Here is a 15,464-nt window from a genome sequence, read left to right on the forward strand (position 1 = left end):
CCCAGTGCTACCCCCTGTACCGTCCCTGATATGACCTTTTTTTCTGGTGCAGTCAGAAACGATATTTAGTGGCACTACCGGGTTTAGTGCCTCTGAATAATCAGGTGGCCCAAGGCAATTTACGCAGGCAGGATAAGCTCCTGCCCACTTAAATCGCTTTGAATATCAGGGGATAATTCTTTAGTTCTAGGACGAGAGTGGCCCAACAACTGTTCCAAATGGTTCTACAGTTTACCAATAATCCCGCCAGCAACACATATATGTGCCTTCAAAAATATTGCATTTTGGACAGATGCTAGATACTCCTCTCCATACTTTGCTGGTCTAAGTTGGATGCATATATAAATGACGCAATATTTTATAAAGTGTCTCTTGTAATTGCATACTTTCCATTAATTCCTCTATTTATCATCCCCCTTTATAAAATCTGCTAATCCTGTCCCACATCATTAACCCACTTTTGAACAGTGCACTAAAATGGGGAAATTTGAGACTTGAATACAAATACACATTAGGACTTGTTTTTCCTGCTTTTCTAAGGGAAATCAGAATCACATATGTCCCCGTCAAACAGAACTGTATCAACCCAGCCTAAAAAAAAATATTGCAAAACATAGTAGTGCCAGCTGGGTGGCTTTAGTTAATAGAAAGCCAGTTTTCTTACTTCATCATCGTCCTCATATCTGAAGTTGTCCAGTTCATCCCCATCCTCAATGTCCAAGATGGCATGGTCTAATTGGCTAGGGAGCAGTGAGCCCTCGGTGGACTCTGTACCCAACATCCTTCTAGGAAAGGCACCAGCTGTGGCTCTTGGAGTCTACCTGTCAAGGAGAGACATCAGAGCTTGATGTAGATTAAGTGTGCAAAAGGCTCACCCAACCAACCCAAGGATCCAACTAGATGGGAAAGCTGACACTTTGGTTTTCTAGAGATCGGATTAAGTGGGAGGTTTATAGTATGGTTCCCACCAATCTGACTTGGTGGAAGAGGAGGCAGTTTGGTTCCCAACAATTTGATTGTGTAAAAGAACCGGCATTTCGGTTTCTCACAATCTGATTAGGCAGAAGGGCACAGAGTACACAATGGATACTGCTAGAGCTGTGAGAAATATTTATAAGAAAGTCAGTCTCATTTAACAGTTTATTAATTAGCTTCAAAGGTTTTAAAAAAACCTGTAATTTGTCCCCAGATTATAACTCCTATGAGCCTCCAAGAAGAAGTTTCACAAATATGGCGTTCCAGGGTGGGCTGCAACTCGGGGTGGATCGCCCCTCCCCCCCCCCCCTCCCCCCAGCCACATTCCTCTTACCTCCTGGGGGTGCTGGGAGCTGTCATGCTGCTGTCGGCTCTGCCGGTTCCCTGCCCCGGAGCAGGAAGTAACGTCAAAGGGCGCAGGGAAACTGCATAGCTGACAGCTGCATGGGTGCTCCCTTCACTCCCTTGCAGCGTTCACCCGGGTTGGACCACCCCTACTGCCCTGCCCTCAGTACGCCACTGTTCACACCATTATATTTGTATTTTCACTGGCTTCCAGTTTTATACCAAATTAAATTCAAACTGTTGGTACTGGCTTATAAAACCTAATACGAAAACACACCTCCTTATTTGGGGTCTTTAGCTATCCCTTACACCCCTACAAGAACACTCAGATCATGTTCTATCTCCCATCAGGGCACCCCCTTCTGGCACCATGGGCAAGGCTTTTACCTTTTGCTCTGGAATAGTGTCCCACACCTTTTGGAGTGTCCCCATGATGAGAAAACAAACTAAGACCAGTCAGTAAGATGCAGGTTTTTTTTAATAAATCTAAATTAAACAGCATACAACATAAACATTGCATTTAAAGTACACCCCGCATAGTCCTGCAACCTCTTACTTAGGTTTCTGCCTGACATTGCTCAAACTCATAGTCCAGGCCAGGTTTTTCACTGGTCACAATACAGCATAACTCTAAGCACAGTTTACTTACAAACAAGCAATCAATGGGACTGTTTCTTCATATCATTTATAACAAGGATTAAATCGCATTCCTTTTCTACCATCCAAGTAGCTACGAGGTATTTATTAACTTACTCTTCCCTATTGTGCTACTTTACAAACCAGGGTTACAACCCCTATTTCTTTTCACCCTTCAAATTATTTACAGGGGTTGGCTTTTCCACTAGCCCTTCCCCCATTGTGCTACCACATAACCAGAACAAACACCATTCTATCACCACTTGAAATAGCTATGAGGTTTCTGCTTTTCCACTAGCCCTTCCTCCACCCGGGGTGGACTGACAGGGATCTGGGCCCCTGGGCAGTAGGAATCATGCCCCCCCCCCCCCCCAACTTCCAATCTGACAGATTACTGGCTCTGCATCTGTCTTAAAATTTCTAAAACACACTTTAGACAAAACCCTGATGTGGAAACAGACAAAGTCATTACATTATGCTGATGATGCATCCAGGGTATACATTTGAAATGATCTGCATGTTTTGCTTTCTAAATGCTGCTGAGGCTCAACCTTTCAATTTGGACACACCTGAAGGACTATGCTCACATACGTGACACAATAAATTCCAAAACAAACCAAAATATTATCCTATAGAGAATAATGAGAAGACTGACCTCAAAGAATATAAATAAAACATAAGAAAAAATAATAATTTATAAGTGAAGGAGAGGTGCTCAGAGTGTTAACTCACCCAAGCGAAGCAGTGCTCAAAGGCAAAATTCTGCTTCTAAGGGTGGACAAGTTTCACGATCATTGAATGTCTCCAAAAGAAATTTTTTTTTTGAGTATAACATGAGCAAACAAACTAAGTGCTCTGAAATTTATCGTGATGAACCCTTGACCTAAAGGAAATATTTCAATTATAAACTTCAAGGTCTATCCTATCACATTCTCAATAAACCTCATAGACACTACTCACTTTTCTCTACTTGCATTTATCACCAGTCCTAGGAATTATATGTACTACACTAGACTGTCTGTTAAGTCTGTAAATAATAGGAGTGAGCCTGAAACCACCCTTAAACCTTATTTGTTCTAAACATTATCAGAGCTATTTGTTAATGTTTATATCAAATATCTACCTGCTTATGCGCATGTGCGTTGTTCATATATCACATGTAGATGTAAATATAAATCTTAGTCTTATCTCTATACAGGCAGTTATCCTTAAAGTTTTATCCCATGAATATACACTAATATAATCTCACAATATGTACTCCCAAACTGATATTTGCACTCTAAATGTGCTAAACATTCTAAATGAACATTACATCCTATATAATAATTCTCACCTCCAACGTTCTAATGTGCCTGGTACCGTGCTCCCTCGGAGGTGGTCTGCTAGGCAGTTTGGAATGCACTGACGTCAGTGATGTCACTGACAGCTGATTCCAAGGCAAGGGGAGGAGTAGGGAAAACACATGGAGCGTGTTTCCCTATTCCTCCCCCTGCCTGGGAAACAGCCGTCAGTGCTCCCCCCCTCGGCACAGCACCCAAGCCCCTACACCCCCCTCGACGCTTCACCAAAGCCCCTCCCCACTCTCAGGCACATCAACTCCCTCGCCACCCGCAGCCGCCAATACTGTCCGGCCGCTTCTGCTTCTCCTGTGGAGCAGCAGCCGGTACAAAAAGAAATAGGCCAAAAAAGATTTTAACCTGAAACGCGGCTCCGTAGCCAGCCATCTTGCATTGGCTGTCGTCACTGCAGCCGCTCCCTCTCCCCTCCACGTCACTGCCCCTGCAGGAAGACCCCGGAGGAGCACAGCGACGTCAGAGGGGAGAGGAGGAGCGACTGCAGAGCTGACAGCCAATGCCAGATGGCTGTCTACGGAGCCGTGTTTCAGGTTTAAAATCTTTTTTTTGGCTTTTTTCTTTTCGTACTGACCGCTGCTGCTCAACAGGAGACGCAGCAGCGGCCGGACAGCGTTAGTATTGGCGGCTGCAGGTGGCGAGGGGGTTGATGTGCCCGGGGGGTGGGGTAGGGGCTTGGGTGATGCGCTGGGGGGGGTAGGGGTTTGGGTGATGCGCTGAGGGGGGAGGGGAGGGTCGCTGGACATGGGTGGCTGCAGGGGGCAGGGGGAGGGGAGGGTCGCTGGACATGGGTGGCTGCAGGAGGAGAGGAGAGTCGCTGGACATGGATGGCTGCATGGGGGGGCAGGGAAGAGGGAGGTGGGGAAGGGGTCCTGAGACCAGATGGGTGGCTGCAGGGGGGACAGGGGGAGAGGAGGGTCACTGGACATGGGTGGCTACAGGGGGGGCAAGGGGAAAGGAGAGGAGGGTCGTTGGATATGGGTGGCTGCAGGGGGGCAGGGGAGAGGAGGGTCGCTGGGACATGGGTAGCTGCAGGGGAGAGGAGGATTGCTGGACATGGGTGGCTGCAGGAGGGGCAGGGGGAGAGGAGTGTCGCTGGACATGGGTGGCTGCAGGGGGAGCAGGGGAAGAGAGGAGGGCCGCTGCACATGCGTGGCTGCAGGGGCAGAGGAGGGTTGGTGGGGAGGGGGTCCTGAGACCAGATGGGTGGCTGCAGGGGGGGCAGGGGAGACAGGAAGGACGCTGCGGGGGGGGGGGGGTTACCTTACTAGCACCCGTTTCATTGCCTACCGAAATGGGCCTTTTATACTAGTTGTATTACATTACTTAACAAAGTAATGGAAAAAGGCGCACTTAACTTAATACACTAGACTAACAGAGAGTCTAATGTAGTACATATATTTCTAAGACTGGTGATATATTCTTTTGGAGACATTCAATGATTGAGAAACTTGTCCACCCTTAGAAGCAGAATTTGCCTTTGAGCACTGCTTCGCTTGGGTGAGTTAACACTCTGAGAACCTCTCCTTCACTTATAAATATTTTATTATTTTTTCTTATATTTTGTTTATATTCTTTGAGGTCAGTCGTCTCATTATTCTCTATAGCATAGTACTTGGTTTGTTTTGGAATTTATTGTATAATTTTTACCAGGGAGATAGTGAGAATTATATTTAGGTGTTTGGTTTACCACATATGTGACACAGCATACATGACCCTCGCGGACCTTTGGTCTGACACAGTATAGCAATTCTTATGAGTTAAATATACATATGCTCTGCAACCACAAAATCCAACCTCTCCCCAACAACAGATGCAGATCAGAACTAGGAAATTTCTCCATGGCAAGTCACTATACAAAAAAAAAAATATATATATATATATATATATATCCACAGGAACCCTATTCTACCATAACATCACTGTGTAACTGTTTATACTGGAACAGACGAACGCCCCTACGGTACTATTGTAAGCCATATTGAGCCTGCAAATAGGTGGGGAAATGTGGGATACAAATGTAACAAACAAAAAAATAAATATATTCTGATTCTCATGACATCTGAGGAACAGCAATATAAATCTCTCCACTTCCAGACAAATACAAAACCTGAAATAAATCCTAACATAAATGTAAGCCAAACATGTCATATAACAATAGCACTAATCCTATGATTCAAACAAGAACCCTACTATAAATAGGTAGCACCACAACTATTAAACTGGGTTCTAAAACACCAATACACCAAAACAGAACAAGTAGAACTGCTAACAAGTTCTTTACACAACTATATACAGAAAACCACACCTCAGTATCCAAAACTAGACAGACCCTCATCAAATACAGAACAAGGGATCACAGATTACAAATAGAAATATGAAGACAAAATTTGAAACTAAGAACCCCAAGAAGTAAAACTCATCACATATCGCAACACTGAAGAAATAAAACAAACGCATGAACATAATACAAAGCCATTTGCAATGCACATTTCCCAAAGCTAACATATTCCAGTTGATAAATTCAAAATAAACTTGTGTTCTACCTTTGTCTGGACATTTTTTCCCAACATGCTGGTTCCAGTTTGTCTTTTCTGTTTTCCTGCCTTCTGCTCTTTCCATCAGTTGTCCATTCGTCATTTCTCCCCTCTCTTATCGTGTTCCATTCCTCCACTACACCCGACACACTGATCTTTCTCTTTTAGTTATTTCCTCCATTTTTTTCTTTTCTGCCTCTGTCCACTCGAGTTTCTCCATCTCCTGTTTCCTTTCACCTACCTTCCATCTTCTCCTCTCACTCCATAGCTCTCCCATTTCTGGTCTCGCCCTCTTACCCAGCCTCCTATACATAAGTACATAAATACTGCCATACTGGGAAAGACCAAAGGTTCAACAAGCCCAGCATCCTGTTTCCAACAGTGGCCAATCCAGGTCACATATACCTGGCAAGATCCCAAAAAAGTACAAAACATTTTATATTGCTTATTCCAGAAATAGTGGATTTTCCCCAAGTCCATTTAATAATGGTCTATGGACTTTTTCTTTAGGAAGCCGTCCAAACCTTTTTTTAAACTCCGCTAAGCTAACCACCTTTACCACGTTCTCTGGCAACAAATTCCAGAGTTTAATTACACGTTGCGTGAAGACAAATTTTTGCCGATTCGTTTTAAATTTCCTACATTGTAGCTTCATCTAATGCCCCCTAGTCCTAGTATTTTTGGAAAGTGTAAACAGACGCTTCACATCTACCCGTTCAACTCCACTGATTATTTTATAGACCTCTATCATATCTCCTCTCAGCCGCCTTTTCTCCAAACTGAAGAGCCCTAGCCACTTTAGCCTTTCCTCATAGGGAAGTTGTCCATCCCTTTATCATTTCATTTGCCCTTCTCTGCACCCATTCTATTTTTCATCTACTCCCAATACCACATTTCTATCCTCTGTGTTCCTCCTACTCTTCACCTTGACAACCCCCATGGCCTCTCCCATATGGTTTCTAACATTCACAGTATTTCCCTCCCCCTGCAGCCCTGTAATCTGGTATTCCTTCCACTCTACCACTGTCCTCACCCATGGTCCTGCATCTCTCCCTCTCTTCCTTCTTGCCTCCAGGTTCAACATCTCTCCCTCTCTTTTTCTCCCTACATCCCTTCCCTGGGGTCCAACATCTCTTCATCCTCCCCCTCCACGTCCAACATCTCTCCATCTCTCTCTTCCTTCCCTCCCTCCCTCCATGTGTATAATATTTCTCCCTCTGTTCCCTCTTCCCTGTACCCCCCGGTCCAATGGCTTTCCTTCTGTTTTCCTTCCCTTACCCCTTTCTCTCTGCCCCTAGATCCAACATGTTTTCATCCCCTTCCCCTCCATCCCCAGATCCTTCCATCTCTCTTCTTTCCATATCTTCATGGGTATAACATCTCTTCCTCTCTGTTCCCTCTTTCCCACTGCCCTGGGCCCAATGTTTATCCATCTCTCTTCCTTCCCTTACCCCACCCCATGTGTTTAACAACTATTGTCATCTTCCTTCCCCTCTGCTCCTGGATCCGACAAGTGTCCATCTCTCTTCCTTCCCTTCCTCCCTCCGTGCATTTAACACCTCTCCCTCCCTGTTTCCTCCTTTCTCTACTACCCCTGGGTCCAAAATCATTTTTCCTTTCCTTTCCCTCACACCACCCATTCATCATTTCTCACACTGCTTCCCCTCCACCCCTGGGTCCAGCACTACTCATCTCTCTCAACTCATCTCCTTCTCTCCCACCCATGGCCGGTATCTCCTCGTGTGTACAACCCCCTCTCTTCTTTAAAACATGCATTTTTGTGGCAGGACGGCAGCGATCCCTTCAGCTGTCTGCAACTGAGCTCACAGCCTGCTCTTTACTGTACTGTTGCATCCTGCCCTTGCGGAAGTAGGAAATTGTGTCAGAAGGGGACAGGATGAGTAGAGAGCAGGCTGCAAGCTCGGCTGCAGACAGATGAAGGGAATCACTGCCATTCTACCACAGAAATACAGGTTTTAAAGGGGAGGGGTATCAAACACAGGAGGAGATACCGGGCCACGAGCGGGAGGGAGTGGAGTTCACAGAAATGAGTAGTGCCAGACTTGGAGAAGGATGGGAAGCAGATTGAGAAATGGACATGTGGGGCAGGAAGTGCTGGGCTCCCCAACTGCTCTGGGCCCTCAGGCACTGCCCAGTTGCCCAAATGGTCAGTCCCCCCATGTCCCTCACTATGCTCATAACAGGGTGTTCTCTGTACCCTTGTTCCCTAGACTGCCATACCACATTAGACCCCTCTCCCTGTACCACACCACTGAGGAGAGTAAACACAATAAACTCTCTGGGACTTACCCTAACTTATGGAGCTCCTCTAGATTAAATGAGGCATGAACCCACTACACTTAGCTCCTCCTCCCTGTTATAGCTTGAACCCTCCTATCCCAACCACTGGACTGGTTCCTAGCCTCAGGGAATCTTGCTCCCTCATCTCAGGCACTGAATCTTCCCTTCACTAACCTACTGGAGCACTGCCCCGCCCTGCCTATTTACTATTTGTACATTTGTATCCCACATTTTCCCACCTATTTGCAGGCTCAATGTGGCTTACATAGTACCTTAAAGGCATTCGCCAAGTCCAGTAGAGGAACAATACAATTAGATGTTGGGTCAATATCTCCAAGCTGGGGCCTCTTGCAACAGAGGATAATCAACCCTGGTTTCCACCCCTTACTGGGAAGAGCTTCCCTTTCTCCATTCCAGGCACAGCTATGAGCTGACAAAGTTAAGCCTTGCCTTGTCCTACCCTCTAACCTTAGAGCCCTCTCCCAGAACCTCTCTGTAACCCTGGAGTGCTGCTCTTCCACTTGAATGTGTCCCTCCTCTCCCCAAAAAGTAAAAGTCTTCCTTTTAAATTCCGTCTCTTTCATTCCAGGAAGGAAGTGCTAATTGCCTGATGAGTTATAGGCTTCCCTGTCTCTCCTGAGCATAGCCCTCCTAGCGTCATAATATGTAGCCTTCTGGGAATTGTAGTTGAAAGCCCGACCCCTGGGAGCCAACTACACCCTACTTTTATCCTAATTCTAGTAGTCAATGGCTTAGGCGTGGCTTTCTCTCAGGGGACGGTCTCATAGTAATAGGGGAAATTAATGGAGAATGGGAAGACAAATATGTAAAGCTCAGGGAAGGAATGTGTCACGGTTATGGCCGTGCCCCGAGTTAACACTCACCTCACCTTCCTGTGAACAGGCCCTGTGGTTGCTGTGGACTGCCTTCCCTGTTTCCCAATCATGTTCCAGAGATCGTCCCAGTCCTATTCTGATGTTCCAGCATTCAAGCCTCACTCTGGTGTTCCTGCAGCCAAGCCTCAGTCTGATGGTCCAGCATTCAAGCCTCATTCTGGGGTTCCTGCAGCCAAGCCTCATTCTTAGTTGTGACATCATCAGTAAATGCCTTTATAAAGTGCCTTTGAATCTTCCTTCTTGCCTTTGCAACAGAGGTCTTCAGATGACTTCTCATCTGTGTGTATGTTTGTTGCAGTTCCAGCCCTTCTTGTTCCAGTCCTGCCAGTCTTCAAGTCCTGTCTGTCTTCAGTTTCAGTTCTGCTTGCTCTAATCCTGTCTGCCTTCAGTTTCAGTTCCAGCCCTGCTTGTTCTAGTCCTGTCTGCCTTCACCCTCAGTCCAATCCTGCCTGTTCCAGTCCTGTCTGCCTTCAGCTTCAGTTCCAGCCCTTACTTTTTCCAGTCCTATCTGCCTTCAGCTTCAGTTCCAGTCCTGCCTGTCTTCAGTTAGAGATCCAGTCCTGTTTGTTACAGTCTGGCCTGTCTTCAGCTACAGTTCCAGACCTATTTGTTCCAGTCATGCCTATCTTCAGCTTCAGTCCCAGTCCTGCTTGCTCCAGTCCTGCCTATCTTCAGCTACAGTTCCAGTCCTGTTGTTCCAGTATTGCCTGTCTTCAGTTCCAGTCCTGCTTGAACCAGCCCCATCTGTTTTCAGCTTCAATCCTTAGTTGGGTGGTTCATCTGCTGCTGCCATTCGTCGACAGCAGCCCAAGGGCTCACTATCCTTGAATCCATGACAGAATGAGGTAAATTTCCACTTTTATTAATTCCAACAAATACTTAATGATACACAAACATTCAGGATTATAATTCAATGTTACTTTTATCTTCTCTTCTAGTTCCTGAACTGGCCAGTGTACAGACTAATAATATAACAGAAACTAAATCAGATAAGTATTTTACATTTTTAACTTTTCTTCAACAAAAACCTATAAATGGCAGCAAAGTATTCTATCAAAAAGAGCTGATACTTTGTGTCGTTTCCTTTCTCAACAGGTGTGTCAGAACTTGAGTCCTTTTCCAGGTAAGTAAAAATCAGTTGGGGGGGGGGGGGGTTCTGTATACTTTGTATCTCTCTCTCTTCTTTCTTGGTCATCATTCTTTCTTGACTTTTCTTCTAACTTCACCTTTCTTTAAACGTTGGAGCTCATCGGGATCCTCTTTTTCTTTGAAGTCTACTCCTTGACTTTACCAACTCAGAAAGGCAAAACCTAATTTTAAAATCAAGTGTGGTATTGGAGGGTGGCCAATATAATGCCGATATTTTAAAGGGTTCCATACAACATCCGGGAAATTATAGACCGGTGAGCCTGACATTGGTGCCGGGCTAAACGGTTAGAGACTATTATAAAGAAGAAAATGACAGAGCATATTCAAAAGCCTGGACTAATGAGACAAAGCCAACATGGATTAGTGAAGGGAAACCTTGCCTCACCAATCTACTGCATTTATTGAAGGGCTTTGGTGAACGAACATGTGGGTAAAGATGAGCCGGTCGATATTGTGTATCTGGATTTTCCAAAGGCATTTGACAAAATACCTCATGAAAGACTCCAGAGGAAATTGGAAAGTGCTCTATGTGCATTAAAAACTGGTTAAAAGAGAGTGGTCAGTATTCTCAATGGAGAAGGGTAGATACTACTACTACTACTGGGGTTCCGCAGGGGTCTGTGTTGGGACCACTGCCTTTTTAACATATTTATAAATGATCTGGATATGGGAATAACTAGTGAGATAATTGAATTTGCCAATGACACAAAGTTATTCAAAGTTGATAAGTCGTAGGATTGTGAAAAATTGCAACACGACCTTACGAGACTGGGCATCCACATGGCAGATGATGTTTAATTTCAGCAACTGCAAAGTGATGCATGTGGGAAAGAGGAACCCGAACTATAGCTACGTGATGCAAGGTTCCACGTTAGGAGTCACCAACCAGGAAAAGGATCTAGGAGTCATGGTTGACGAAACTTTGAAACCTTCTGCTCAGTGTGCTGTGGCAACAAAGAAAGCAAATAGAATGTCAGGTATTATTAGGAAATGAATGGAAAATAAAAATGAGGATGTTATAATGCCTTTGTATCGCTCCATGGTGCGACTGCACCTTGAATACTGTGTGCAATTCTGGTGGCTACATCTCAAAAAAGATAAAGAGGGGCATAATCGAAAGGGGCACCCAAATTTTCCTGAGGATGTCCTCGCAGGACGTCCCAGCGAAGGGGCAGGGAAACCTGTATTATCGAAACAAGATGGGCGTCCATCTTTCGTTTTGATAATATGATCGAGGACGCCCAAATCGCAAAAGTTAGGTCGACCTTGTTCCCGATTTTCGGCGATAATGGAAACCGAGGACGCCCATCTCAGAAACGACCAAATCCAAGCCATTTGGTCGTGGAGGAGCCAGCATTCGTAGTGCACTGGTCCCCCTGACATGCCAAGACACCAACCGGGCACCCTAGGGAGCGCTGCAGTGGACTTCAGAAATTGCTCCCAGGTGCATAGCTCCTTTACCTTGTGTGTTGAGCACCCCAAACACCCCCAAAACCCACTCCCCACAACTGTACACCACTACCATAGCCCTAAGAGGTGAAGGGGGGCACCTACATTTAAAAAAAAAATTGGAAGGTGGGAGGGGGTTAGTGACCACTGGGGGAGTAAGGGGAGGTCATCTGGTCATTTAGGGCACATTTTTGTGGCTTGGTCGTAAGAAAAAAAAGGACCAGGTAAAGTCGTCCAAGTGTTCATCAGGGACGCCCTTCTTTTTTCCATTATGGGTTGAGGACGCCCATGCGTTAGGCACACCTCAGTCCCGCCTTCGCTACGCCTCTGACATGCCCCCGTGAACTTTGGTCATCCCTGCAATGGAAAGCAGTTGAGGATGCCCAAAATCGACTTTCGATTATGCCGATTTGGGCGACCCTGTGAGGACGCCCAACTTGCGATTTGTGTCGAAAGATGGGCGTCCTCCTCTTTCGAAAATAAGCCTGATAGTGGAATTAGAAAAGGTACAAAGAAGGGTGACAAAAATGGGGATGGGATAACTTCCCTATGAGGAAAGGCTGAAACAGCTTGGGCTCTTCAGCTTGGAGAAAAGATGGCAGAGAGGAGGTATGATAGAGGTCTATAAAGTACTGACTGGAATGGAATGGGTAGACGTGAATTGCTTGTTACTCTTTCCAAAAATACTAGGACTAGGGGGCATGCAATGAAGCTACAAAGTAGTAAATTTAAAATGAATCACAGAAAATATTTATTCACTCAACGTGTAAACAAACTCTGGAATTTGCTGCCAGAGAATGTGGTCAAAGCAGTTAGCATAACAAGGTTTAAAAAAGGTTTGGCTAGCTTTTGTACTAGGCTGCGCAATTTGGTTTGCTATTCACTAAAACACGAATTCTATCAAATATTATAGAAAAAATTGTACAGGAATTAGAGAGAATTAAAAGTCTTTTTAATTACTCGCTTACCATCACAGCATCAGACATCAGTTTCAAGTTATAACAAACTTACAAAATCTAACATCAGTACCTCTGGTAATTATAAGTAATTAGACTAATTAGATAAAGAACAGAGAAAGGAGGAAGAAAGTTTGTTCCTCATACAAAGGTCACAGAACAGAGAGAAGGCAGAGACAGAAAGAATGAATGAAATAAAGATTCATAGCTATAGAGAATTTGTTTCTACCAGGTACGAAGAGGGGGAAGCAGACCCCTTCGGGAAAAGCATAGGCCATTGGACGGATCTGAAACTCTATCTCCAAGCCTAGTTTTTCAGAGTTTCTTTGTCTGCAGCGTGGTTTTATAGGCTGTTGTGAGCATCTACCTCTCCTCTACCCTGGACCAATCATAGGTGCTGCATATGGGCTGGAGACTTGTAATTGGGACTTTCATATGTGCTGGAAGCTTGCAATTGGTCCTTGCCATTCCTCTTCTCTGTAACTTATTTTCATAACAGGATATACCAGGTATCTGAGTTGCCTTAGCAACATGAGACCCATCAGAGCATGTGACCAGCCAGAAATTCCTTCATGTGGCTGATAGGAAAAAGAGAGATGGGGGGGGTGGGAAATAGTGCAATACACCTGAAATAAAACTTTATAGCTTATAGCTAAAAATTATAGACATATATTCCCTCTGGACTCCTGTCAAAGGGAAAAGGAAGGCAAAACCAGAGTTGAGGTATTGGCAGGTTCTTCAGCAAGAAAGTGTGGTAGTGTGTGGGAGTGGTGAGAGGTAGTGGTAAGTTGAGAGGTAGAATAAATCAGAGCACAAATGTCATTAAACATAATTTTTGGTAGTTAAAGGTGTAGAGAACAATTTCTGAAACAGAGAGAAAACAGGGAGAGAGCAGAAGAGAATAAGGAGAAGAGCTAGAAAACTAAGGCATTCAAGGAAGAAACCTTGAAGAAAGGGAAGAAAATTAGAAAAACAGGAAGTGATAAGAGAGCACTAGAAAGAGGCAGCAATAGAAATAATAGGTATAAAATCATCATGTAGTGTAGTAAGAGTAACAAGGTTTTCCACAACATGGTGAACAATGTATAAGCAATTAACATCAACAGTACATAAAACAGCTTGTAAGGCGATAATTCAGAAAAGTCCATAATGTGTGGTTTAAAATGTAAGCAGCTAGAAAACAGGGTATTTAAAGTTACTTAAAATTGTGTTGATTTGATAAGTAGACAATCCTGGCATCAGAGAAATCAATGGTCAGTGTAGGTTCTGGTATTATGAAGCAGCAGTCTATACAAAGTTGCAAGGTTCACACAGGTAGGGGTTCACATTGAAGGCATCATGTTGCATCTAGAAGACTTCCACCTAGAGGGCCTCATGGTTTCCAGCAAGTTAAACAATCCATATAATAGTAGTTCAATTCCTTAATAACGTGTCATAAACTCAAGGATGTTCTCAGATTTAATTCTTTGCACAGTTCAAGGTATATATAGGATATAATAAAAATCAATGGCCATACTGGTCTGACCAAAAAAGGATGTGCGCCAATATATCCCAGGAAGCCAAACTCACCCCCAGATCCCGTTCCCACCTAGCTCTAATCTGTTCTAAATCCTCAAACTTCTCAAATAGCCACAATGCCTTGTGGATGCCCGATATAGTGGGAGCACTATCCGAGAGTTCCTGAAAAAACTATCTAATTTTAGCTCCTAATTTAAGACGCAAGTCCTCCCCATCTAAGGATCTGATGAAATGTTGTAATGGACGATATGCAAACAAGTCTCTCCATTGTATATCCCCTGGGTTCCACAACTGGTCTAGTGGACGTAATCTTCCATCTACCCCCAGCACCGTTTTTAAGCAGTCCAACCCACTTCCCTCCCACTGAACAAAGGAGAAATTAGATCTTACCTGCTAATTTGCTTTCCTTTAGTCCCTCCGGACCGGACCAGGATTGGACTGTTGGGTTGTGCCCGCCTACCAGCAGGTGGAGACTGAGAAAAAACTCTGACTCTAGAGAGCCAATAGGAGCCCTGGCCATGTGACCTTAGCCTCAGTATTTGAATAACAAAGCAGGAAAGAAAGAAAGAACTTCTGTGCCGTATGGAATCCTAGCAGCCACAAATTCCTCGGCAAAACCGAGTACTAGAGCTCACCAGCAACTCTCACCAGAGAAGTGGTATGGCCCATTTGTATTAGAGCTCGCCAGCAACTCTCACCAGAGAAGTGGCATGGCCCATTCATATTAGAGCTCGCCAGCAACTCTCACCAGAGAAGTGGCATGGCCCATTCATATTAGAGCTCACCAGCAACTCTCACCAGAGAAGTGGCATGGCCCATTCATATTAGAGCTCACCAGCAACTCTCACCAGAGAAGTGGTATGACTCACTTAAGGTTTCATATATATTCCATCAACTGAGCTCACCAGCAACTCTCGGCAGAGAAGTGGTATGACATATTTAAGGCTTTATATATATTCCAGCAACTGAACTCACCAGCAACTCTCACCAGAGAAGTGGTATGACATATTTAAGGCTTTATATATATTCCAGCAACTGAACTCACCAGCAACTCTCACCAGAGAAGTGGTATGACATATTTAAGGCTTTATATATATTCCAGCAACTGAACTCACCAGCAACTCTCACCAGAGAAGTGGTATGACCCATTAAGGTTTTATATATATATATTCCAGCAACTGAGCTCACCAGCAACTCTCGGCAGAGAAGTGGTATGACATATTTAAGGCTTTATATATATTCCAGCAACTGAACTCACCAGCAACTCTCACCAGAGAAGTGGTATGACCCATTAAGGTTTTATATATATTCCAGCAACCGAGCTCACCAGCAACCACCAGAGAAGTGGTA

General features: G+C 44.6%; 1 protein-coding gene across 2 annotated transcripts in view; it reads right to left on the bottom strand.

Annotated features, from left to right (window-relative positions):
* PLD2 (phospholipase D2) overlaps window positions 1-15,464 on the bottom strand; it is a 215,903-nt gene that overhangs the window by 176,726 nt on the left and 23,713 nt on the right. For both annotated transcript variants that reach the window (XM_030187610.1, XM_030187611.1), the window contains exon 2: window positions 665-821. Coding sequence is in view for 1 of the 2 variants with exons in the window: in XM_030187611.1 (XP_030043471.1) it covers window positions 665-781 (117 nt within the window). In the remaining variant the exon portion in view is untranslated. The remainder of the gene's footprint in view (window positions 1-664; window positions 822-15,464) is intronic.

The sequence above is a fragment of the Microcaecilia unicolor genome, chromosome 14 (genome assembly GCF_901765095.1).
Source record: "Microcaecilia unicolor chromosome 14, aMicUni1.1, whole genome shotgun sequence".
Taxonomy (NCBI): domain Eukaryota; kingdom Metazoa; phylum Chordata; class Amphibia; order Gymnophiona; family Siphonopidae; genus Microcaecilia; species Microcaecilia unicolor.